Genomic DNA, 24758 nt, shown 5'->3' on the forward strand with positions numbered 1-24758 from the left:
GCAATGACTTTATCTCGTATGGATTACCCCCTCAGGGGCTCACCTACTATAGGTGAGTACGGGTCTCCCAATCCCGAGGTACCCAGGGATCTTTACTCATTTTATGTTTACTCTCCCCTACGCCTATTGCTTTCTGCTTGATCCTTCCATCCCTCGACGGCAAGCGAGGGAGCTCTCCATGAGAAGCTGTCGCCGCTCTGTTTGCTTCTTGCTTCTCATGGACAGCCAAAACCCCACGTGTTAGCCGTGCGTGGCGACCCTTTAGACGGGTGGTGCACTGTGGTCCCCTGTGCATCAATCGGCCGGTAGCTAGCAACCCGAGTTTCTAGTCTGCTAGGGATCAAGCGAAGGGGTTACTCCTTGGGCTTGGCGTTAAGGGTGGTCACTGTCCCCGGGGGTAACTCCGAGCGTATAGGTTCCGGCTAGCACCAAGGTAAGCGCCGAGGCTGGGAATGGCCAGAGCCGGTGGCTGCCTTCCCTTGTTGGGCTCCGTGGTGGGCGGTGCCGTCGGACCTGAAGTCTTTTCATATCGCATGGGGCCTCGCCGCAATGCTCCCTTCAGTGGGCATCTTTCTGTACCGTCACAAGTTTTAAAACCGTACGATGCATTTTTTATTGTGAAGCGTGTTTCTGAAGTTAAAGAATCGTTCCATACCGTATCACCTTTTCTTGTAGAAAAAGCTTTAACCGGAAGTGTAGGAGAAGTGGCATCTGTTCGAAAACTTCGTTCAGGTGACCTACTCGTTAAAGTTGCATCAAGACAACAATCGAACAAAATTTTAAAATTGAAATCTATCGGCACAATAAAAGTTACTGTTACTCCACATGGTTCCTTGAATTCCTCGAAAGGTGTAATTTCTTGTGGGGAACTGTTCAATGTCTCTTTGGAAGAAATCACTCAAAAACTGCAAAGTCAAGGAGTGACCCAGGTGCGCCGAATTTCTATTAGGCGAGATGGAAAACTCCTTAATACTAAGCATCTTATTTTAACATTTAACTCTCCAAAATTGCCAGAGTCGATAAAGGCTGGGTACATGAAATTACCCGTAAGACCTTATGTTCCGAATCCTTTGAGATGCTTCAATTGCCAGCGTTTCGGCCATTCAAAGGCTAACTGCCGCGGGACTTTAACATGCGCCCGTTGTGCAGTACCTGGCCACGAAAGTAATGAGTGTTCAGCGAAAGAAAAATGTGTAAACTGTAAAGAAGACCACGCCTCTTTCTCTCGCTTATGCCCTATCTGGAAAAGAGAAAAAGAGATTATTTCTGTTAAAGTTAAAGAGCAGGTGTCATTTCCTGAAGCTCGGAGAATTGTCAGAGCTCGTACACCTGCACTCGGAACAAACTATGCTTCTGTTGTAAAGGGTCCACCAAAAACTGTAGGGATCCAATATGACACAAAAGATTTTAAGGCTAACTCTGAAACTGATAGTTCAGTTACAATATCTGAATCTGATCAGTCTTCCAATGTTACGCCAACTATAATCAAACACACACGAAAGAAACATAAATCTGCTTCCGAAAAATCTCTGGCTCTCAAACTTTCAAAAAAAGGTCGTTCACAAAGAGACTTGAAGAAAAAAATTTCGTCTTTATCAGTCCGGAATTCAGTCGCTTTGGGATTAGCGACAGAGAGCTTAGCTCACAAGGACTTGCCGACCATATTTGATAAACCCACTAGTCTTGATCACCTTTCCCTCCATCCGTCAGAGGAGGAGGATTTTACAATGAGCTGTGATGTTCCAAAAACTCAAAGCAATGTTGCAAATGATTTATCTCCAAACAATATTTCTTAATGGGTACCTTCGTTTCTTGGAATTGTCGTGGTCTGAGATCCAAAATTACTGACATCAAGTGCATTATCAATCAATTTCATCCTTCTTGTTTTGCATTTCAAGAAACGTTCTTGAATCCTAACGTTTCTTTCAAACTTCGTGGCTACAATATAATCCGTAAGGATGCAGACACAGAAACTAGTAATTCTGGAGGTGTCTGTATCTTAACTTCTAACCTTTTCCCCAGTACACCTCTCAAATTACATACTCCCTTACAGGCTGTGGCAGTTCAGGTTCATACAAGAACACTTGTTACAGTCTGTTCTATATATTTGCCACCACATGATGTCATCAATCAGCAGCAACTTAATAATCTTGTTGATCAGTTGCCTTCACCATTTTTAATACTCGGCGACTTCAATGGGCATAGTACTTTGTGGGGTTCAGAAAGTACAAATTCTCGTGGGCGACAGATCGAGCAGTTTATTACCAATAACTGTCTCTGTCTGCTCAATAATAATGAGAAAACGTACTTTCATGAACCCACACGCAGCTTCCATAGTCTTGACCTAGCCATTTGCTCTCCTGAATTGCTACCATTTCTGAATTTCACAGTTGCCAGTGATCTTTATGGCAGTGATCACTTTCCATTAATTGTCCCCCATGCTAATAGTGGTGTTGCGACTCCATGTCCTCCACGTTTTCTATTTGAGCGGGCAAATTGGACTGCCTTTACGCAACTTGCAGACATCACAGAGACAATGGTTAAACTTTCGGATATCACGGAAGCAGTGCAAAATGTTACCGATTGTATTATTTATGCCGCAAACAATACCATTCCAAAATGTTCCCCACGTGCGAGGAAATTCCGGAAACCGTGGTGGAATGACTCTTGCCGCGACAGTTACAGAGAACAAAAGAAACGATGGAATATTTTTCGCAAGTACCCTTCAACAGAAAACCTTATTGCGTTTAAGCGCGCCAGAGCTAATGCTCGCCGCATCCGCCGACAAAGCCAGAGGGAATCTTGGATTCGCTTTGTGTCTTCAATCACATCTTCCACTTCAAGCAAATTGCTTTGGAAAAAAGTAAAAGCTGCAAATGGGATCTACAAAGATTTCTCCTATCCCGTGCTAAAGACAGGAAATAGAACGATTGCCTCTCCCATAGATGTTGCTAATACTCTCGGGTATACTTTCGCACAAGTTTCCGCTGCCGATTCATATAATTCTGCTTTTTTGGCGAAGAAGAATCGCGCGGAACGGGGAGTTTTGCGTTTTTCCACCCGAAGATCCCTTCCTTACAATTCTGAGTTGAGGATGCATGAACTGCTAACGGCCTTGTCTAAAGTTAAGGATACAAGCCCCGGTCCGGATGGAATTACCTATAACATGCTTCGCCATTTATCTGAAACTTCTCTTTCAAATTTGTTATATTTATATAACCGCATTTGGTTTGAGCAGAAGTTCCCTTCGCAATGGCACGAAGCTATTGTTATTCCCATCCTTAAACCCGGTAAGGACTCTTTTGACCCTCTGAATTACAGACCTATAGCTCTCACAAGTTGTTTGTGCAAGACATTGGAACGAATGATCAATTCTAGGTTAGTTTTCGAATTAGAGAAGAGGGCATGTATTCCGCAAATGCAGAGCGGTTTTCGTAGAGGGCGTTCCACATCTGATAATATCGTCCTTCTCGAGACTCAAATCCGCAATGCATTTGTCAGTCGGAATCATCTAGTGTCCGTATTTTTTGACGTTCAGAAGGCGTATGATCGAACTTGGCGCTTTGGAATTCTTACAACTCTTTTAAATTTTGGTTTTCGAGGAAATTTGCCTGTTTTTCTAAAGAACTTTTTATCTTTAAGATCGTTTCGTGTTCGAATGGGTAATTTTTATTCAGATCCTTTTATTCAAGCTGAGGGGGTTCCACAGGGAAGCATCCTCAGTGTAACGCTTTTTATGCTTCATTTTAGTCAAATTCTTAATGTTTTACCTTCATCTGTTCAAAGCACCTTATATGTAGATGATCTCCAGATCTCCTGCCAAAGCAGCAATATGCACTCAATGGAACGCCAACTGCAGATTGCAGTTAATAAGCTTATTGACTGGTGTGATGATAATGGACACACGATTTCTCCGGAAAAAAGTCGTTGTATTCACTTTTGCAGGAAAAGAGGTCTTCATTTAGATCCTGCAATTTACATTCGAAATGTCGCAATTCCTGTTGTGGATGAATTCAAATTTTTAGGGATAATATTTGACCGTAAGCTCACTTTCCTTCCGCATGTCCTACATCTGCGGAAGAAGTGTGACAGGTCATTGAATATTCTTAAGGTACTATCAAGAACCACTTGGGGAGCAGATCGTACATCTTTGCTTAGAATTTACGAAGCAATCATTCTTTCACGCATTGATTACGGTTGTATGGTATACGGGTCTGCAAGGTTTTCCGTTTTACGCAGATTGGACACCATACACCACTCTGCACTAAGAATTTGTTCGGGAGCATTTCGAACTTCACCAGTGGAGAGTCTTTACGTTGTCTGTCACCATCTTCCTTTAAATTTACGGCGTCAAAAAATGTCTGTACAATATTACCTCCGTGCTTTATCAATCCCGAAACACCCTTTACACTCTTTTATGCTTCCTGTTCGCCTTCGGAGATTATACATGGCTCGACGTTCTCACATTCTTCCCTTTTGTGAGAGAGCTAAATCACTCCTCGAGGATTCGGAACTACATGATGTGAGTATTCATACATTTGATTTATTTGCATTTCCTCCTTGGGATTTACCACGGTTTTCCTTTTTAAATCCTTTTTATGGATTTGAGAAACCGACAACGGCCCCTGTAATTTTTCAAAACCTTTTTATGTCTCATCGCTCTCAGTATTCGACCCATATGCCTATTTTCACAGATGGTTCCAAGTCGGACGGACAGGTTGGGTGTGGTATCATTTTTGATACAGAAACAATAAGTTATCGTTTGCATACCTCTTTTTCAGTATTATCTGCTGAATTAATGGCAATTTTCTATGCGCTACAAACAGTATCTCTCTCTACTGAGCGTAAATTTTGTATTTACACCGACAGCATGAGTTCTTTGAAAACACTCTCCAATTTTCATAATCAAATACATCCTATCGTTCTGGAAATTCTGCACCTCTTAAGAACTCTGGAAAACAGGGACTACAAAATTTTATTTTGCTGGGTTCCGAGTCACGTTGGGATAACAGGAAATGAACAGGCTGACAACGCTGCGAAAACGGCGTCTTTGTTTATGCAGCGTGAGGTGCCATTTTACGATGCGAAGCAATTGTTTAAGCGTCGTATTAATGCTATATGGCAGGAATCGTGGAATCAACAAAACAGTAACAAATTATATTTTATTAGACCTACAATTACATTATGGGCTGCTCTTCCAGTGCGTGAGCTCGAAGTCAAATTGACTAGACTCCGCATTGGTCACACTCGTTTAACCCATAAACATCTTTTATTAGGCGATCGAGTTCCTTTTTGCTCAAGATGCCGAACGATTTTAACAGTTCTTCACCTTTTAATTGAATGCCCTGTTTTTAATCATCATCGTTTACGATTTTTTAATGATTCAACAGTGGACATGCAAATGCTTGTGGGGGAACATCCCCACAAAAATGTTTTTAAATTTTTAAAAGAAATTGGTTTATATCATCTTATTTAATACTTCGTTACCATTTTTTACTCTCGTTGCTAATTTTAAGAGTCATTGCCAAGTAATTTTTAATCGGTTTCTAATTTTACATAAAGACACGCTTTTTATATTATAACCATATGTCTGGCGCAGTATAGTCATCTATGGCTCTTGCGCCCTTAAATCCCACAATCCAATCCAATCCCGAGGTTCCCAGGGATCTTTACTCCCTTTCAGTTCGCTCTCCTCTCCGCCTTCTGCTGTCTGCTATGTCTTTCCTTCCCTCGACGGCAAGCGAGGGAGCTCTCCATGAGAAGCTGTCGCCGCTCTGTTTGCTTCTTGCTTCTCATGGACAGCCAATGTCCCACGTGTTGGCCGTGCGTGGCGACCCATTTGAAAGACGGGTGGTGCACTGTGGTCCCCGGTGTATCAATCGGCTGGTACCTAGTCACCTGAGTGGCTAGTCTGCTAGGGATCAAGCAAAGGGGTTACTCCTTGGGCTTGGCGTTAAGGGTGGTCACTGTCCCCGGGGGTAACTCCGAGCGTATAGGTTCCGGCTAGCACCAAGGTAAGTGCCGAGGCTGGGAATGGCCAGAGCCGGTGGCTGCCTTCCCTTGTTGGGCTCCGTGGTGGGCGGTGCCGTCGGGCCCGAATCATTCACCATATCGCATGGCTCCTCCCAAAAAGGGTCCCTTCAGTGGGCGTCATAAAGCACCAGTTTCTGTAAATTCTTACCATTTTGATAGTTTTTTTGTTGTAAAGCGGATCTCTAATGCTAACGAATCATTCGATAATGTATCGCCATTTCTTGTTCAGAAGGCTGTAACTGGAACAGTTGGCGATGTAACTTCAATAAAAAAAATGCGCTCTGGGGACTTGCTTGTTGAGGTTAATTCTCGGAAGCAAGCCCAGCAGATACAAAAAATTAAAAATTTAGCTACAATACCGGTTACTGTTAATCCACATCAATCTTTGAACACCTCTAAAGGTGTGATTACCTGTGGGGAATTGCTAAATGTTCCCTTGGAGGTAATTATTGCAGAAATGAAACCGCAGGGTGTCACGAATGTTCGCCGCATCACTCTTCGGCGTGATGGAGAACTTCTGGAGACAAAACATCACATTTTAACGTTCAATACACCTAAACTGCCAGAATTTGCTTATGCCGGCTACATCAGACTACCAGTCCGTCCATATATACCAAACCCTCTGAGATGTTTCCATTGCCAGCGCTTTGGACATTCTAAAATGAATTGCCGCGGGTCATTAACATGTGCCCGTTGTGCAGGTAAAGGGCATGACAGCCAGGAATGTTCCGCACAGGAAAAGTGTGTGAACTGCAGTGGCAATCACCCTTCTTATTCTCGATCATGCCCGCGCTGGATACTAGAGAAACAAATCACTACTGTTAAGTTCAAAGAAGATATTACGTATCCCGAAGCCAGGCGTAAGGTTCAAGCGCAAACGCCTACTCCTGGTAAGAGTTATGCTTCTGTACTTCAAAACACCTATTGTTCAAACTGCTCCTGTGCAAATTGTGTGAAAAACTCTAAAAAATACAAACCACCTGAAAAACTTACAGATTCCGATTCTGAAAAATCAATTAATGATACTTCTGAAAAATCAATTAATGATACTTCTGACACTCCTAAGGTTGTAAAAACAAAGTCTAAACGCAAAAAACAAAGCTCACTAACATTAAAACTTGCAAAACGCGGTCTTTCGCAAAAAGATTTACCTCTGAAATTAAAAAAATCAACCTCCAAAAATTCCGTCGCTTTGGGAATGGCGATGCAGGGTAATGTCCAAAAGGATTTAACAACGATCTTTGGGGATAAGTTGCATAGCCCTGATATAAAATTACATCCCTCTGAGGATGAAGATGAGCTTGATATGAGTTGCGATGATCCGGCAACTCAGACTAATGCCTCTGTTCTTTCTCCAGCCAAACATCTCTCTTAATGGGTACCTTCGTTTCTTGGAATTGTCGCGGCATCCGGTCCAAATTGCAGGATATCAAGTCCATTATTAACAATTCTCATCCTGTCTGTTTCGGTGTTCAGGAGACCTTCTTGATACCCAACATTCCACTAAAATTACGCGGATATAACTGTGTTCGGAAAGATGCAGGCACTGAATCTCATGGTTCTGGAGGTGTCTGCATCTTTACTTCAAACCTTTATCCGAGCACTCCTCTTATGTTGCATACATCTCTTCAGGCTGTGGCTGTGCAGGTCCATATACGATCTTTGGTCACAGTCTGCTGTATTTATCTTCCGCCACATGATATAATACGTCAACAAGACCTTGACACATTAGTGGACCAACTTCCTTCGCCTTTTATTATAATCGGCGATTTCAACGGACATAGTACTTTGTGGGGCTCGGTTAGTACAAACTCTCGTGGGCAGCAGATTGAACAGTTTATTGCTAACAACTGTCTCTGTCTGCTCAATAATGACGAGGTAACGTACTTCCATGCCCCCACACGTAGCTTCCACTGTCTTGACCTGGCCATATGCTCTCCTGAACTGCTACCGATGTTGAATTTGACAGTTGGAGAGGATCTGCACAATAGCGATCACTTTCCCCTAATACTCTCCCACACTGATAGCGGTAGTGCGGCTATTTGTCCCCCGCGTTTTCTATTCCAGCGGGCAGACTGGAATACATTTTCACAACTAGCGGTTATCAATGAGGCTATGGTTAGTGATACAGATATTTCAAAAGCAATACAAAATGTGATTGATACGATAATAAATGCCGCAAACACCACCATTCCGAAAACATCCCCACGTTTAAGAAAATTTCGTAGACCGTGGTGGAATAAAGCCTGTCGCGACAGCCATAAGAAACAGAAAAAATCATGGAATCTATTTAGAAGGTACCCGACGACTGAGAACTTGGTCGCTTTTAAGAAAGCCAAAGCGCTTGCTCGTCGCATTCGCCGCCGCAGTCAGAGAGAATCATGGACTAAATTTGTTTCATCCATCACGTCCTCTACTACCAGTAAACTTTTATGGAAAAAGGTAAAGGCTGCTAATGGGATCTATAATGAAACTTCTATTCCAGTTTTAAAAACTGGTAATATGATGTATTCGGACCCATTAGACGTTGCTAACATTCTTGGCCAAGCGTTTGCACAAGTTTCCGCAACTGATTCTTACAGCCCTGATTTTCTGGCAATTAAGAATCGCGCGGAACGGTTGCCTTTGCGCTTTAAAACCCGAGATGTCATTCCATATAATTGTGAATTCAGGATGTTTGAATTGGAAACGGCGCTGTCTCAAGTCCATGATACCAGTCCTGGGCCAGATGGAATCGCATATAACATGCTTCGCCATTTGAATACCATTTCCCTTTCCAATCTGTTAATGCTTTTTAACAGAATATGGACTGAGCAGAAATACCCTTCACAATGGCGAGAAGCTATTGTGATTCCTATCTTAAAACCTGGCAAAGAACCATCTGTCCCTCTGAACTACAGGCCGATTGCTCTTACAAATTGCCTTTGTAAGACCTTCGAGCGCATGGTCAATGCTCGACTAATTTTCGAATTAGAGAAACATGGTTGCATCTCCCCATTGCAGAGTGGTTTCCGTAGAGGTCGCTCAACTCTTGACAACCTCGTATTACTGGAAACCGAAATTCGCAATGCATTTGTCAGGAGAAACCACCTTGTGTCTATATTCTTTGATATAGAAAAAGCGTATGACCGAGCATGGCGCTATGGTATACTTTCTACCATTTTTAACTTTGGATTTAGAGGAAATTTGCCCATATTTTTACAAAATTTTTTGACACAACGTACCTTTCGTGTTCGAATTGGTAATGTTTATTCTAATTATTTTATTCAAGCTGAGGGTGTTCCGCAAGGAAGTGTCCTCAGTGTCACGCTTTTTATTGTTCATCTAAGCCAAATTTTAAATAAGTTGCCTTCATCTGTTCAGGGAACACTATATGTTGATGATCTGCAAATCTCATGCCAAGGCAGTAATATGGATTTATTAGAGAGACAATTACAACACGCAGTAAATAAATTGGTAGCATGGTGCAATAACAATGGTCACACCATCTCCCCAGAGAAGAGTAGCTGTGTACACTTCTGTAGGAAAAGAGGCATTCATCAGGATCCGAATATTCAAATAAATGATTCACCGATTCCTGTAGTGAATGAAGTACGATTCTTGGGAGTAATTTTCGATCGAAAGCTCACCTTTCTCTCGCATATCTTACACCTGCGAAGAAAGTGTGAGAAATCGTTAAACATTTTGAAAGTACTCTCCAGAACATCTTGGGGTGCCGATCGAACCTCCCTTCTCCGTATTTATGAGGCAATAGTCCTCTCCCGAATAGATTACGGGTGCATGGTATATGGTTCCGCCCGTTCATCTGTTCTGAGGCGTCTAGATCCAGTTCACCATTCAGCTTTGCATATCTGTTCTGGTGCATTTCGTACCTCTCCGGTTGAAAGCCTCTATGTCATATGTCATCAGCTACCCCTTTGCTTAAGGAGGCAGAAATTATCTGCTCAGTTTTATTTCAGAACTAAATCTGTTTCAAAACACCCCTTAAGCAATATGGCACTACCAGTAGGTCTGCGTCGATTGTATAATGCCCGTCCTTCGCACATACTTCCCTTTTATGATAGAGTCAAATTGCTGCTGCATGACTCGGATCTCAAAGACGTTCATATTAAAGCAGTTGATTCCTTTTGCTTCCCTCCCTGGGATATCCCGCGTTTTTCCTTTTTGAACCCCTTTACAGGATTCGATAAATCCTTAACTGCACATGTTGTTTTTCAGCAGCTGTTTTTATATCACCGCCATCAGTATTCATCTTTTGTGCCTATTTTCACGGACGGCTCGAAAACAGATGGACATGTTGGATGTGGCATTGTGTTTCCATCTGAGACATTCAGTCACCGTCTTCATAATTGTTGTTCCGTTTATACTGCTGAGTTAATGGCAATTTTCTGTGCTCTTCAGAAAATTTCGGCTGCTACTCAGCATAATATCATTATTTATTCTGATAGCATGAGTGCTCTGAAAGCACTTTCTAATTATCACAACAGAATGAATCCAATTGCTATTCGAATTTTGTTTATGTTGCGTGTATTAGAACAAGCTGGTCTAAGCATCTTATTTTGTTGGGTTCCTAGTCACGTGGGCATTTTAGGGAATGAGAAAGCAGATTTAGCTGCAAAATCTGCGTCGACATTTATGATCAAAGGACTTCCGTTTTGCGACGTTAAACTGTCTCTTAACTGCAGCATTTTATCTACCTGGCAAAAGTCATGGGATCTGCAGATCCATAATAAATTACATTTCATCAAACCGAAAATTAATTTGTGGCCAGTTAACACTATACGAGAGGTTGATGTCAAATTGACTCGCCTCCGTATAGGACATACTCGTTACACACACAGGCACCTCATTTTTGGCGAGACGGCTCCAAGGTGTCTCACGTGTGGTGTTGATTTTACAATAAATCACATTTTAATTGAATGCCCATCTTTTAATTCCTTCCGTCTACACTTTTTTAAGTCTTCGTCATTGACTTTGCAGGACCTGGTGGGAGAGAAATTCCACCCAAACATTTTTAAATTTTTAAAAACTATCGGTTTTTATATCTGTATCTAGTGCTTTTTAACTACTGCTAACGCTTGATTTTTTTTTTTTTTTTTACATCGATCAATTGTAGCGTTTTTATCGAAACAGTGTTCCATATAGAATTATTACCATTCTTGCACATTAATTTTCTGCATGTGTATTTGGATACCTTTCGATTTATATTTTAACATGTGTGCTTTTACTGTCTGTCCTGTCATCTTACCATTTGCTTGGCGCAGCATGGTCAAAAATGGCTTTTGCGCCAAAAAAATCAAACCAAACCAAACCAAACCAAACTCGTATGGATTACGGATGTATGGTGTATGGCTCTGCGCGTTCCACGGTCTTGCGTAGACTTGATACTGTACACCATTCTGCTCTGAGAATTTGTTCTGGTGCATTTCGAACCTCACCAGTGCATAGTCTTTATGTCCTCTGTCATCAGTTACCACTCGGCTTACGACGTAAAAAACTGTCTGCCCAGTACTACCTTCGAGCTTTGTCTATTCCGAAGCACCCCTTGTCCTCTATGACATTTCCGGTGAGTCTTCGGAGACTTCATAATGCTCGACCTTCCCACATTCTCCCATTTTGCGAGAGAGCTAAATCTCTCCTTCACGATTCCAAACTCCATGATAAGGTGATACAGACCTCTGATCTCTTTTCCTCCCCCCCTTGGAATATTTCTCAGTTTTCCTTTTTAAATCCCTTCTCTAATTTTGAGAAACAGAATACTGCCCCTATTGTCTACCAGAATCTGTTTAATTCTCATCGCTGTCAGTATTTAGATTACCTAAAGGTTTTTACTGATGGTTCAAAGTCAGACGATCATGTTGGTTGCGGTATTGTTTTTGATACCGATATATTCAATTATCGTCTAGATGCATTGCTTTCAGTTCTATCTGCTGAATTATTAGCAATTTTTTATGCTCTTCAGAGGATTTCACTCTCTTCTGAGCGAAAATTTTGTATCTATACTGACAGTATGAGCTCATTGAAAGTACTTTCTAATACTCAAAATCAGATTCATCCGGTTGCCTTGGAAATCCTGAGTCTTCTAAGGATTCTCCAAATGAGGGGTTTTGAGATACTTTTTTGTTGGATCCCGAGTCATGTCGGAATCATTGGCAATGAACTCGCGGATAATGCTGCAAAGACTGCGTCTTTACCTCTTCAGAGAGATATCCCATTCAGTGATGCGAAAAAGGCAATTCAACGTCATTTTTACTCACTCTGGCAGGAGTCATGGAATGTTCAAATAAATAACAAACTTCGCAATATAAAACCTATTATTTCATCCTGGCCTTGTTTACCAGTGCGAGAGCTAGATGTTAAATTATCTAGACTCCGCATTGGCCACACACGTCTTACTCATAAACATCTTTTATTCGGCGATCGAGCCCCATTCTGCACGAGATGCAAAACGCTTTTAACGGTTCTTCACCTTTTGGTTGAGTGTCCTCATTTTAATCATCATCGTTTAAGATTTTTTAATACTTCAACAGTGAACTTGCAAACGCTTGTGGGCGAATATCCCCACAAAAATCTTTTTAAATTTTTAAAAGAAATTGGTTTTTATCATATTTAACATTTTATTATGTTACCACTTTTTATATCTTGTTAACTATGTTAAGACCTTGCCATGTAATTTTATCCATCAGTTTCTACTTTTATATAATTTTACATAAAATCCCGGTCTTTATATTTTAACCGTATGTCTGGCGCAGTATGGCCAAGTTTGGCTTTTGCGCCACTAAACTACACAATCCAATCCAATCCAATCCCAAGGTGTAACGCACGTACGCCAAATTACCATTCGACGGGATGAGCAAATTTTACCAACGAAACACTTTATTTTAACTTTCCATGCTACAAAATTACCTGAATGCATATATGCGGGGTATATAAGACTGCCAGTTCGGCAATATATACCTAATCCTTTAAGATGCTTTCAGTGTCAACGTTTTGGACATTCCAAAATTAACTGTCGTGGAACACTCACTTGCGCACGCTGTGCTGAGAAAGGCCACGACAGCCAGCAGTGCAAGGCGCAAGAAAAGTGCGTAAATTGCAGTGGTTGTCATGCCTCATACTCTAAGTCATGTGCCCCTCAGGGGCTCACCTACTATAGGTGAGTACGGGTGTCCCAATCCCGAGGTTCCCAGGGATCTTTACTCCCTTTCTGTTCGCACTCCTCTACGCCTTCTGCTTTCTGCTGTTTTTTCCTTACCTCGACGGCAAGCGAGGGAGCTCTCCATGAGAAGCTGTCGCCGCTCTGTTTGCTTCTTGCTTCTCATGGACAGCCAAAACCCCACGTGTTGGCCGTGCGTGGCGACCCATTAGAAAGACGGGTGGTGCACTGTGGTCCCCTGTGCATCAATCGGCCGGTAGCTAGCAACCCGAGTTACTAGTCTGCTAGGGATCAAGCGAAGGGGTTACTCCTTGGGCTTGGCGTTAAGGGTGGTCACTGTCCCCGGGGGTAACTCCGAGCGTATAGGTTCCGGCTAGCACCAAGGTAAGCGCCGAGGCTGGGAATGGCCAGAGCCGGTGGCTGCCTTCCCTTGTTGGGCTCCGTGGTGGGCGGTGCCGTCGGGCCTGAATTTGTACCAATGTCGTATGGGCAAACGGAAATCTGCTCCCTTCAGTGGGCAACAAATCGTTTCAAAAAACTCAATTTCAGTTATCTTTCCAACTTTTTTTCTCATAAAAAGAGTTTCCAAAACGAATGAGTCTTTTCATTCAGTATCTCCTTTCTTAGTTGAAAAAAGCATCACAGGAAATATCGGGGAAGTAAAATGCATCAAGAAGCTTCGTTCCGGAGACTTGCTAGTGGAAGTTCTGTCCCGGAAACAATCGCAACATATAATGAAATTGAAATCATTCGCTGACATCCAAATCACCGTTTCTCCGCATGTTTCTTTAAATTCTTCCAAGGGAGTTATCTCCTGCGGAGAAATGTTCAATGATGAAGAGGAAGAAATTCTCAAAGAATTGAAAAGCCAGGGGGTGAGTCATGTAAGACGTATATCAATACGGAGAAATGGCGAACTCCATAAAACAAAGCATTTGATTTTGACATTTGGGTTTCCAAAACTGCCAGAACATATTAAAGCGGGCTATATGCGTCTTCCAGTAAGGCCGTATATCCCCAGTCCACTGCGTTGTTTCAAATGCCAACGTTTTGGGCATTCTAAAACTTCTTGCCGCGGGACACTGACCTGCGCCCGTTGTGCAGATGTCGGTCATGACAGTTCTCAATGCAACTCTGTCGAAAAGTGTGTAAACTGTAAAGGTGCACACACTTCGTATTCTAGAAATTGCCCAACATGGTTGCTTGAAAAAGAAGTAATAAGTACAAAAATAAAAAATCAGATATCTTACCCCGAAGCTCGGAAACTTGTGAAATCCCAAACCCCCACAGGCACTAGCTATGCTTCCATATCTCAGATAAAGACTAAGCAGTCAAAATCTTTTAATATATCGAATGATTCTTTGGCTTTAGAAAAATCAGTTTCAATTCCCGACGTGCAATCTAGTTCTAATTCAACTAAACTAAGTATTATTCAGAATGAAAGTGTGTCAGTTCCACCCTGTGATGTTGTGTCAGCTTCACATGATTTGCCTGATTTTCAGTTAGTAACAAAGAAAAAGAAATATAAAAAAACTCTGAAGACCGCAATTGGAAACCAACAGGAATCAATATCAGAAAAATCCAAATTTTGGGTAACCTCGCCTATGCAGGTTCCGACTTCTGCTACTATGGAAGTAAACAAATCTGCTTCAACACATGTGACAAATCACTCTAAAGCTGTTCATAAAACTGATTATTTGCCATCTTCTGCGATTTCTGAACACATTTCAATAGACGATGATTGTAATAACAAAAGTGACAATGATATCGGGTCGTCTGTGGCTGAAGACGCTATAGACTATGATCCAAACGAAACTATTGAGGAAACTTCCCCTGTTATTGATCTGCAAGAAAAACCAACGGTAACATTTAAAACCCCTACAACAACTGATAATCTTACTATTAAAGAAAAATTAAAAAATAGCCCATTTCATTGGGTTAATTTTAAAACATTTCAATCTAAGACAATTAGTACCACTGTCCATGACAAGTACAAAAAGAAACATCATGTCAAAAGACTGCAATGATTTTATATCCCTAATTTAGACATTATCATTTGTCTATTGATTTTTTAAAAATATCTTTAACAATTTCTTAAATTTTTATCTTGTTATCTTAATTTGCATATAGTTCTCCATTTTTTAGATTTTAAGTCATTTATATGATTGATCTTTTATTCACGAGTTTCTAAATACTTTCCATTTTTACCATTTGATTGGCGCAGTTTAGCCAAACATGGCTCTTGCGCCATTAAACCTCAAACAACCAACCAAATGTGAACGCTGGACTCTAGAAAAGCAAATTACAAGTCTTAAATTTAAAGAGAACATATCTTATCCTGAAGCCAGACGGAAAATTTTGGCATCAACACCGAAACCTGGTGTGAGCTATGCATCCGTTGTGCAAAAGAATTTTTGTAAGAACTGTAGTTGCCCAAACTGCACAAAAACAGTCATTAAAGCAAAAACCCAGGAAAAGATTTCCGATTCTGACACTGAGGTATCTTTGACTAGTACTCCTGAAGAGAGTAAAGCTGTCGTAAATAAACCAAAACCAAAATCAAATAAAGCTCTGAAGCTAAGGCTCTCCAAACGTGGCCTGGTCCCTAAGGATTTTTCTACAAAACTCAAAAAAACATCTTTACGCAGTTCTGTAGCTCTTGGACTTGCGAACAAAGGCGTTGCTCATAAAGACTTAACGACCATTTTTGGTGGCGCACCGAAAAATCCTGAAATAATCTCACTCCACCCATCTGAGGAGGATGAATTTGAAATGAGTTGCGATGCTGCGCAACCTCCAAACATTGTTCCTAGAACTTCTCTTATTAAAAGGCTTCCTTAATGGGTACTTTCCTCTCTTGGAATTGTCGCGGCATTAGATCTAAAATTTCTGACATCAAGTCTATTTTAAACAATTTTCATCCCATCTGCTTCGGTGTTCAAGAAACTTTCTTGACACCCAACATCCCTATCAAAATTCGAGGCTATAACTGTATTCGGAAAGATACAGACACAGGATCTCGAACTTCTGGTGGTGTCTGTATGTTTACTTCAAATTTATATCCGAGCACATCTCTCAAATTAGATACTTCTCTGCAGGCTGTGGCTGTGCAAGTTCACGTACGAACATTGGTCACAATCTGCTCAATTTACTTACCGCCTCATGATGTTATTCGTCAACATGATCTTGATGACCTAGTGGACCAGCTTCCTTCGCCTTTCATTTTATTTGGTGACTTCAACGGACATAGCACGTTGTGGGGTTCTGATTGTACAAACTCTCGTGGGCGGCAGATCGAACAATTTATTTCCAATAACTGTCTCTGCCTGCTCAATAATGAGGAAAAAACATATTTCCATAAACCTACACGTAGCTTTCATAATCTAGATCTAGCCATATGTTCTCCTGAACTTCTGCCTTTGATAAACTTCCAAGTTTGTGATGAATTATATAATAGTGACCACTTCCCTATTATTGTTTCCCATATTGACAGAGGAGATTCTGTTCTCCGTACTCCACATTTTCTATTCAATCGGGCAGATTGGGATGCATTCTCACAATTGGCAGTTATCACTGAGGACATGGTTAGTGGTGTAGACATTTCCGAAGCTTTACAACATGTCACCGATGTTATAATGAACGCCGCTAATAGAAGTATCCCAAAAAGTTCACCACGTCTACGACGATTTCGTAAACCGTGGTGGAATGACGCATGTCGCGACAGTTATAAAAAACAGAAAAAGTGTTGGAACATTTTCAGGAGGTATCCAACGACAGAAAACCTTCTTGCCTTTAAACGTGCCAAAGCCTATGCTCGACGCATTCGTCGCCGTAGTCAGAGGGAATCTTGGAAGTCCTTTGTTTCCTCTATCACACCCTGTATTTCCAGTAAGATTATGTGGAAAAAAGTCAATGCCGCAAATGGGATTTATCGGGAATCGTACTTTCCTGTATTAAAAATTGGAAATGTAACGTATTCTGCCCCATTAGACATAGCTAATATTCTCGGCAAAGCTTTTGAACAAGTTTCCGCAGTTGAATCTTACAACCCTGATTTTCTGACAATTAAGAAACGTGCGGAACGTTTGCCCTTGCGGTTCCAAGACAAGAATACTTTCCCATATAACTCTGAATTTCAGATGTTTGAGCTAGAAACGGCCTTGTCTCAAGTCCATGATACCAGTCCAGGGCCAGATGGAATCACATATAACATGCTTCGCCATTTGAATACCATTTCCCTTTCCAATCTGTTGATATTATTTAACAGAATATGGACCGAGCAGAAGTACCCTTCACAATGGCACGAAGCTATTGTGATTCCAATCCTAAAACCTGGCAAAACTCCCGAAAACCCTCTGCACTACAGGCCAATTGCTTTAACCAGTTGCGTGTGCAAAACTCTAGAGCGCATGGTGAATGCCCGCCTCATCTATGAATTAGAGAAACAAAGAATCCTTTCTCCGTTGCAAAGCGGTTTCCGTCGAGGGCGTTCTACTTTTGACAACCTCATTCTTTTGGAAACCCAAATACGCAACGCATTTGTAAGGAGAAATCACCTAGTCTCTATTTTCTTCGATATCGAAAAGGCATACGACCATGCATGGCGCTATGGCATACTTTCTACTCTTCATAAATATGGTTTTAGAGGACATTTGCCTATATTTTTATCTAAATTTTTATCCTATCGTACGTTTCGAGTTCGTGTTGCAAATTTCTATTCTGATGCTTTTATCCAAGCTGAGGGTGTTCCTCAGGGAAGTGTCCTTAGTGTCACGCTTTTTATAGTTCATCTAAGCCAAATTTTGAATTATTTGCCACAATCTGTTCATGGAAGCCTATATGTTGATGACTTGCAGATATCATGTCAAGGAAGCAATATGAGTATCATTGAGCGACAGCTACAAAATGCTGTTAATAAACTGGTAGTTTGGTGCAACAATAACGGGCATACAATTTCTCCGGATAAGAGTAGATGCGTACACTTTTGCCGGAAGAGAACTATGCATTTAGATCCTGTTATTCACATACAAAATATACCTATTCCAGTTGTGGATGAAATACTGTTTTTGGGAGTGATTTTCGATCGCAGACTCACTTTCCTTCCGCATGTCCTTCAACTGCGAAAGAAGTGCGAGAAGGCCTTAAATATTTTGAAGGTACTCTCTAGAACATCTTGGGGGGCCGATCGAACCTCCTTACTCCGTATATATGAAGCAATCATACTTTCCCGCATAGATTATGGGTGTATGGTATATGGTTCTGCTCGAGATTCCATTTTGCGGCGACTGGATACTGTGCACCACTCTGCTTTGCGAATCTGCTCAGGAGCATTTCGCACTTCTCCAGTTGAAAGCCTTTACGTTATTTGTCACCAATTACCCCTCGACTTAAGACGTAAAAAATTGTCCGTTTTCTATCATTTTCGAACTATATCTCAACCAGGACATCCCGTATCTGAAATTATACTTCCAGTTGGCCTGCGCAGATTATATGATGCCCGTCCATATCATATCCCCCCGTTCTGTGAGCGAGCCAAAAGTCTTATGCATGGCTCTAACCTTGATAATATCATTATTAAATCAGCTGATATTCTATGCTTTCCGCCCTGGGACACTCCACAATTTTCCTATTTAAATCCCTTTCTTGGATTTGATAAATTATCAACAGCTCCGATTATTTTCCAACAGCTTTATCTCTACCATCGCAATCGGTTCTCTTCATTTATACCAATTTTCACGGATGGATCAAAATCAGATGACCATGTTGGTTGTGGAATCGTATTTCCATATGATACACTCAGCTACCGTCTTCATAATTGTTGCTCAGTATTTACGGCTGAGTTGATGGGTATTTTCTGTGCTGTACAGAAAATTTTACTCTCTCCTCATAGAAAATTCATTATTTATACAGATAGCATGAGTGCGTTGGAAGCACTATCTCATTATCATAATCGGATGCACCCGATAGTTATACAAATTCTATTCACTTTGCATCTCTTGCAAAAGAAGGATTTTACAGTCAATTTTTGCTGGATCCCTAGTCACATTGGCATTTCTGGAAACGAAATGGCAGATTCAGCGGCAAAATCAGCAACGAACCTTTTGTCTCAGGGACTTCCTTATTGTGATATCAAAAAGTTCTTCGCGAAACACATTTTCGCTACTTGGCAATTAACGTGGGACCTGCGAACACAAAATAAACTGCATTCCATCAAACCAACTATTGGATTGTGGTCTGTTCTCCCAACACGCGAGACTGATGTGAAATTGACTCGTCTCCGTATAGGTCATACGCGTTATACACACCGACATCTCATTTTTGGTGAGGCGGCGCCAAATTGCCCAACATGCCATAAGGATTTTACTGTAAGTCATATTTTAATTGAATGTCCCGCTTTTAATCAAAATCGTGTTCAGTTTTTTAAAACATCGTCATTAACCTTGCAGGACTTGGTGGGCGAGAGATACCACCCGAACATTTTTAAGTTTTTAAAATCTATTAACTTTTATATTTGCATTTGATATTGTGAACAATAGTTTTATCTTTTTGGTCATTAGTTTCATATCATTCATCTAACATTCATTCAAACAAATCTATCTTATAGTATTGCATTATTATACTATACATGCTTTTATTTCTATCTGCTTTTATATTTTAACTAATGTATAAAAAAAACCATGTATTAATGTTTTACTTCTACTTTTATTTTTTACCATTTGCTTGGCGCAGCATGGCCAAATATGGCCCTTGCGCCACTAAATACCATAAACAACAACAACAACAACAACTCAATGCTCATTGCTGTCAGTATGCAAAATACTTAAAAATTTTTACGGATGGTTCGAAGTCAAATGATCATGTTGGTTGCGGTATTGTTTTTGATGCCGATACATTCAGTTACCGTCTTGATACTTCTCTTTCAGTTCTATCTGCTGAATTATTAGCAGTTTTTTATGCTCTTCAGAAGATTTCACTCTCTCCTGAACGCAAATTCTGCATTTATACTGACAGCATGAGTTCATTGAAAATGCTTTCTAATCTCCAAAACCAGGTTCATCCAGTTGCCTTGGAAATCCTGAGACTCTTAAGGACTCTACAAGACAGGGATTTTCAAATACTTTTTTGCTGGATTCCTAGCCATGTTGGAATAATAGGTAATGAGATGGCGGATAGTGCAGCAAAAAATGCGTCTTTGGTTTTGCAGCAAGATATTCCGTACAACGATGCAAAAAATGCCTTTACGCGTCGTGTATACTCATTATGGCAAGAGTCATGGAATACTCAGACGAATAATAAACTCCATTCTGTAAAACCGATTATTTCTTCCTGGCCTTGTTTCCCCTCAGGGGCTCACCTTCTTTAGGTGAGTACGGGTGTCCCAATCCCGAGGTTCCCAGGGATCTTTGCTCCCTTTTAGTTCGCTCTCCTCTACGCCTTCTGCTTTCTGCTGTGTCTTTCCTTCCCTCGACGGCAAGCGAGGGAGCTCTCCATGAGAAGCTGTCGCCGCTCTGTTTGCTTCTTGCTTCTCATGGACAGCCAAAACCCCACGTGTTTGCCGTGCGTGGCGACCCATTTGAAAGACGGGTGGTGCACTGTGGTCCCCGGTGTATCAATCGGCTGGTACCTAGTCACCTGAGTGGCTAGTCTGCTAGGGATCAAGCGAAGGGGCTACTCCTTGGGCTTGGCGTTAAGGGTGGTCACTGTCCCCGGGGGTAGCTCCCAGCGTATAGGTACCGATTAGCACTAGGGTGGATGCCGAGGCTGATAATAACCAGAGCCGGTAATTGCCTTCCCTTGTTGGGCTCCGTGGTGGGCGGTGCCGTCGGGCCCGAATCTTTAGCAATGTCGTATGGCTCCTCCCAAGAAGGGTCCCTTTAGTGGGCAACGTATTCCTCAACCTTTTAATATTGACAACCATTTTGATCGTTTTTATATCGTGAAGCGCGTTTCTGAAAAAGACGAGACATTTCAAACAGTATCTCCGTTTCTGGTACAAAAGGCCATCAATGCCACAATTGGTGAACCTACTTCCATCCGCAAGATGCGTTCAGGCGACTTGCTGATAGAGATAAATTCTCGCAAGCAAGCTCAGCAGTTGCAAAAAATAAAAGCTTTAGCAACTATACCGGTTCGTGTTACCCCTCATCAGTCATTAAACACTTCAAAAGGTGTCATAACTTGTGGTGAGATATTAAATCTCCCAGTAGATTTATTACTAAGGAATTAAAATCCCAAGGTGTTATCCATGTCCGCCGAATTACGATTAGGCGAGACGGAGAAACAATAGAAACCAAGCATCACATTCTTACGTTTATGTCACCTAAATTACCTGAGTCTATATATGTAGGGTACATTAAGCGTCCAGTTAGACCCTATATACCGAACCCATTGAGATGCTTTAAGTGTCAACGCTTTGGGCACTCGAAAGCAAATTGCCGAGGCACTGTAACTTGTGCCCGATGTTCTGAGAGAGGACATGAGAGCCAGGAGTGTTCCGCACAGGAAAAGTGCGTGAATTGCAAAGGTGATCATACGTCCTTCTCCCGCTCGTGCCCTCGATGGCAACTTGAAAAGGAAATAACAGCAGTAAAAATTAAAGAAGAATTGTCATACCCAGAAGCTCGAAAGAAAGTTCTTTCTCAAACACCCTCACCTGGCATTAGCTACGCCTCTGTTGTCCGGAAGAATTTTTGTGAAAACTGTGCATGTCAAAATTGCACTAAAAATAAGAATACCTTACCATCCTCTAAACCTTCATCCGATTCCGATACTGATAAATCTTTTGTTAATGATCATGACACTAAGAAGTCAGAAACAAGTAAACGAAAACAATCAAAATCAGATAAATCACTGAAACTTAAGCTTGCAAAACGTGGAGTTTCGAAAACAAATCTCTCTGCAAAATTAAAAAAATCGGCTACTAAAAATTCAGTAGCTTCGGGACTTGCAAGTCAAGGTATAGCCCATAAAGACTTGACGTCTATTTTTGGTGGCATACCAAATTGTCCCGACCTCAAACTTCATCCTTCGGGGGATGAATCTGAATTTGAAATGAGTTGCGAAGTTTCTGCAACTCCTGTCGTTGCGCCTAATAACTCTTCAGCGACGCATATCTCTTAATGGGTACCTTCCTTTCTTGGAATTGTCGCGGCATTCGTTCCAAACTTCATGACATCAAGACCATTATTAATACCTTTCATCCGGTTTGTTTTGGTCTTCAGGAAACTTGCATTACACCTAATATTCCATTAAAATTACGTGGCTACAATTGTGTTCGGAAAGATGCAGGCACTACAGGGCATAGTTCTGGTGGTGTCTGTATTTTTACCTCAAATCTATACCCGAGCACACCTCTTACTTTACATACTTCTCTACAGGCAGTAGCAGTTCAAGTCCACATCCGAACACTGGTTACAGTCTGCTGTGTCTATTTGCCACCTCATGATGTCATTAGCCAACAGGCCCTTAACAATTTGATCGACCAGCTTCCATCACCTTTACTGATAATAGGGGATTTCAATGCTCATAGTTCTATGTGGGGTTCGAATAGTACAAATTCTCGTGGGCGACAGATCGAACAGTTTATTACTAATAACTGTCTCTGTCTGCTCAATAATGACGAGAAGACATACTTTCATGAACCCACACGCAGCTTCCATAGTGTTGATTTGGCCATATGTTCTCCTGACTTACTGCCATTCTTGAAATTTGCTGTCAGTGAAGATCTCTACAACAGTGATCACTACCCTTTAATAATCTCACAGGCTGATAGAAGTGGTGCGACCTTACATCCACCACGTTTCCTATTCCAGCGGGCAGATTGGGCTACTTTCACACAGCTGGCAGAAATTACCGAGACTATGGTTAATACTTCCGATATTACGGAGGCAACGCAAAATGTTATTGATTGCATTATATTTGCCGCTAATAACACCATCCCCAAATGTTCCCCACGTTTAAGAAAATTTCGTCGCCCGTGGTGGAATGAGGCTTGCCGTGACAGCCACAAAGAACAAAAGAAAAGATGGAACATTTTTCGAAGGTACCCTTCAACAGAGAATCTTATTGCTTTTAAATGTGCCAGAGCCAATGCACGGCGTATTCGCCGACAGTGTCAAAGGGAATCATGGATTCGCTTCATCTCGTCAATTACATCCTCTATTTCTAGCAAATTGCTTTGGAAGAAGGTGAAGGCTGCAAAACGGAATCTATAAAGATTTTTCTTTCCCTGTATTGAAGATGGGAAGTGGTACGGTTTCCTCTCCATTAGACGTTGCTAATACTCTCGCGGAAGCATTCGCACAAGTTTCCGCTGCTGATTCATACCAGCCCGCATTCATGGCGACTAAGAATCAAGCGGAACGGAAGAATTTACGTTTTTCCACCCGAAGATCTCTTCCCTACAATTCCGATTTTAGCATTTATGAACTGCTATTGGCCTTATCTAAAGTACATGATACTAGTCCCGGACCGGATGGAATTACGTACAATATGCTTCGCCATTTATCTGCGTCCTCTCTCTCTAATCTGCTGCGTCTATTCAATCGTATATGGAGTGAACAGAGGTTCCCTTCGCAATGGCACGAAGCTATTGTGATACCAATCCTCAAACCCGGGAAAGATTCGTCTAACCCTCTGCATTATAGACCAATTGCGCTCACAAGTTGTCTGTGCAAGACGCTTGAGCGAATGGTAAATGCCCGTCTTGTATTTGAACTGGAGAGGAAAGAATGCATTCCTCAGTTGCAGAGTGGTTTTCGAAAAGGACGTTCAACATATGATAATATCGTCTTACTCGAGACCCAAATACGCAACGCATTTGTACGCCGAAATCATCTGGTCTCTATTTTCTTTGATGTTGAAAAGGCTTACGACCGTACCTGGCGCTTTGGCATTCTTAAAACTCTTTTCAAATTTGGTTTTAAGGAAAATTTACCTATTTTCTTAAAAAACTTTTTATCTTTGCGAAAATTTCGTGTTCGAATTGGCAATTGTTATTCAGATTCTTTTATTCAAGCTGAGGGGGTTCCACAAGGAAGCGTCCTTAGCGTAACGCTCTTTATAATTCATTTTAGTCAAATTCTTAACATTTTACCACCATCTGTCGAGGGCACCCTGTATGTGGATGATCTTCAGATCTCCTGTCAGGGTTGCAATATGCACCTAATAGAGCGTCAGCTACAAGTTGCAGTTAATAAGATAATAGATTGGTGTGAGGAAAACGGACATAAGATTTCCGCTGAAAAAAGTAAATGCGTTCACTTTTGTCGGAAGCGTGAAATTCATTTGGACCCTTTAATTAATATTAAGGATACCTCAATCCCTGTGGTTGGTGAAATAATGTTTTTAGGAGTAGTGTTTGATCGTAAGCTCACTTTCCTTCAGCATGTTTTATATCTGCGGAAGAAGTGTGACAGGTCAATGAACATTCTAAAAGTACTTTCTAAAACCTCTTGGGGAGCAGACCGTACATCGTTGCTTCGAATTTATGAAGCAGTTATTTTATCCCGTATTGATTATGGATGTATGGTATATGGTTCTGCACGGTCCTCCGTTTTGAATAGACTAG

The 24758-nt window shown here is 41.4% G+C and overlaps 1 protein-coding gene across 1 annotated transcript; it reads left to right on the forward strand.

Moving 5' to 3' along the window:
* The first annotated feature begins 533 nt into the window (after positions 1–533).
* On the forward strand, positions 534–1796 carry LOC129957310 (uncharacterized). Its single transcript, XM_056069578.1, has one exon. The coding sequence runs from the start codon at positions 534–536 to the stop codon at positions 1794–1796; it is 1263 nt and encodes a 420-aa protein (XP_055925553.1).
* Positions 1797–24758: the final 22962 nt, after the last annotated feature.

Source organism: Argiope bruennichi, chromosome 11 (genome assembly GCF_947563725.1).
Source record: "Argiope bruennichi chromosome 11, qqArgBrue1.1, whole genome shotgun sequence".
Classification (NCBI taxonomy): domain Eukaryota; kingdom Metazoa; phylum Arthropoda; class Arachnida; order Araneae; family Araneidae; genus Argiope; species Argiope bruennichi.

Bases quoted from the DNA above. Each gene is read 5' to 3' on its own strand.
- LOC129957310 (XM_056069578.1), top strand. From the start codon at position 534: ATGGGGCCTCGCCGCAATGCTCCCTTCAGTGGGCATCTTTCTGTACCG.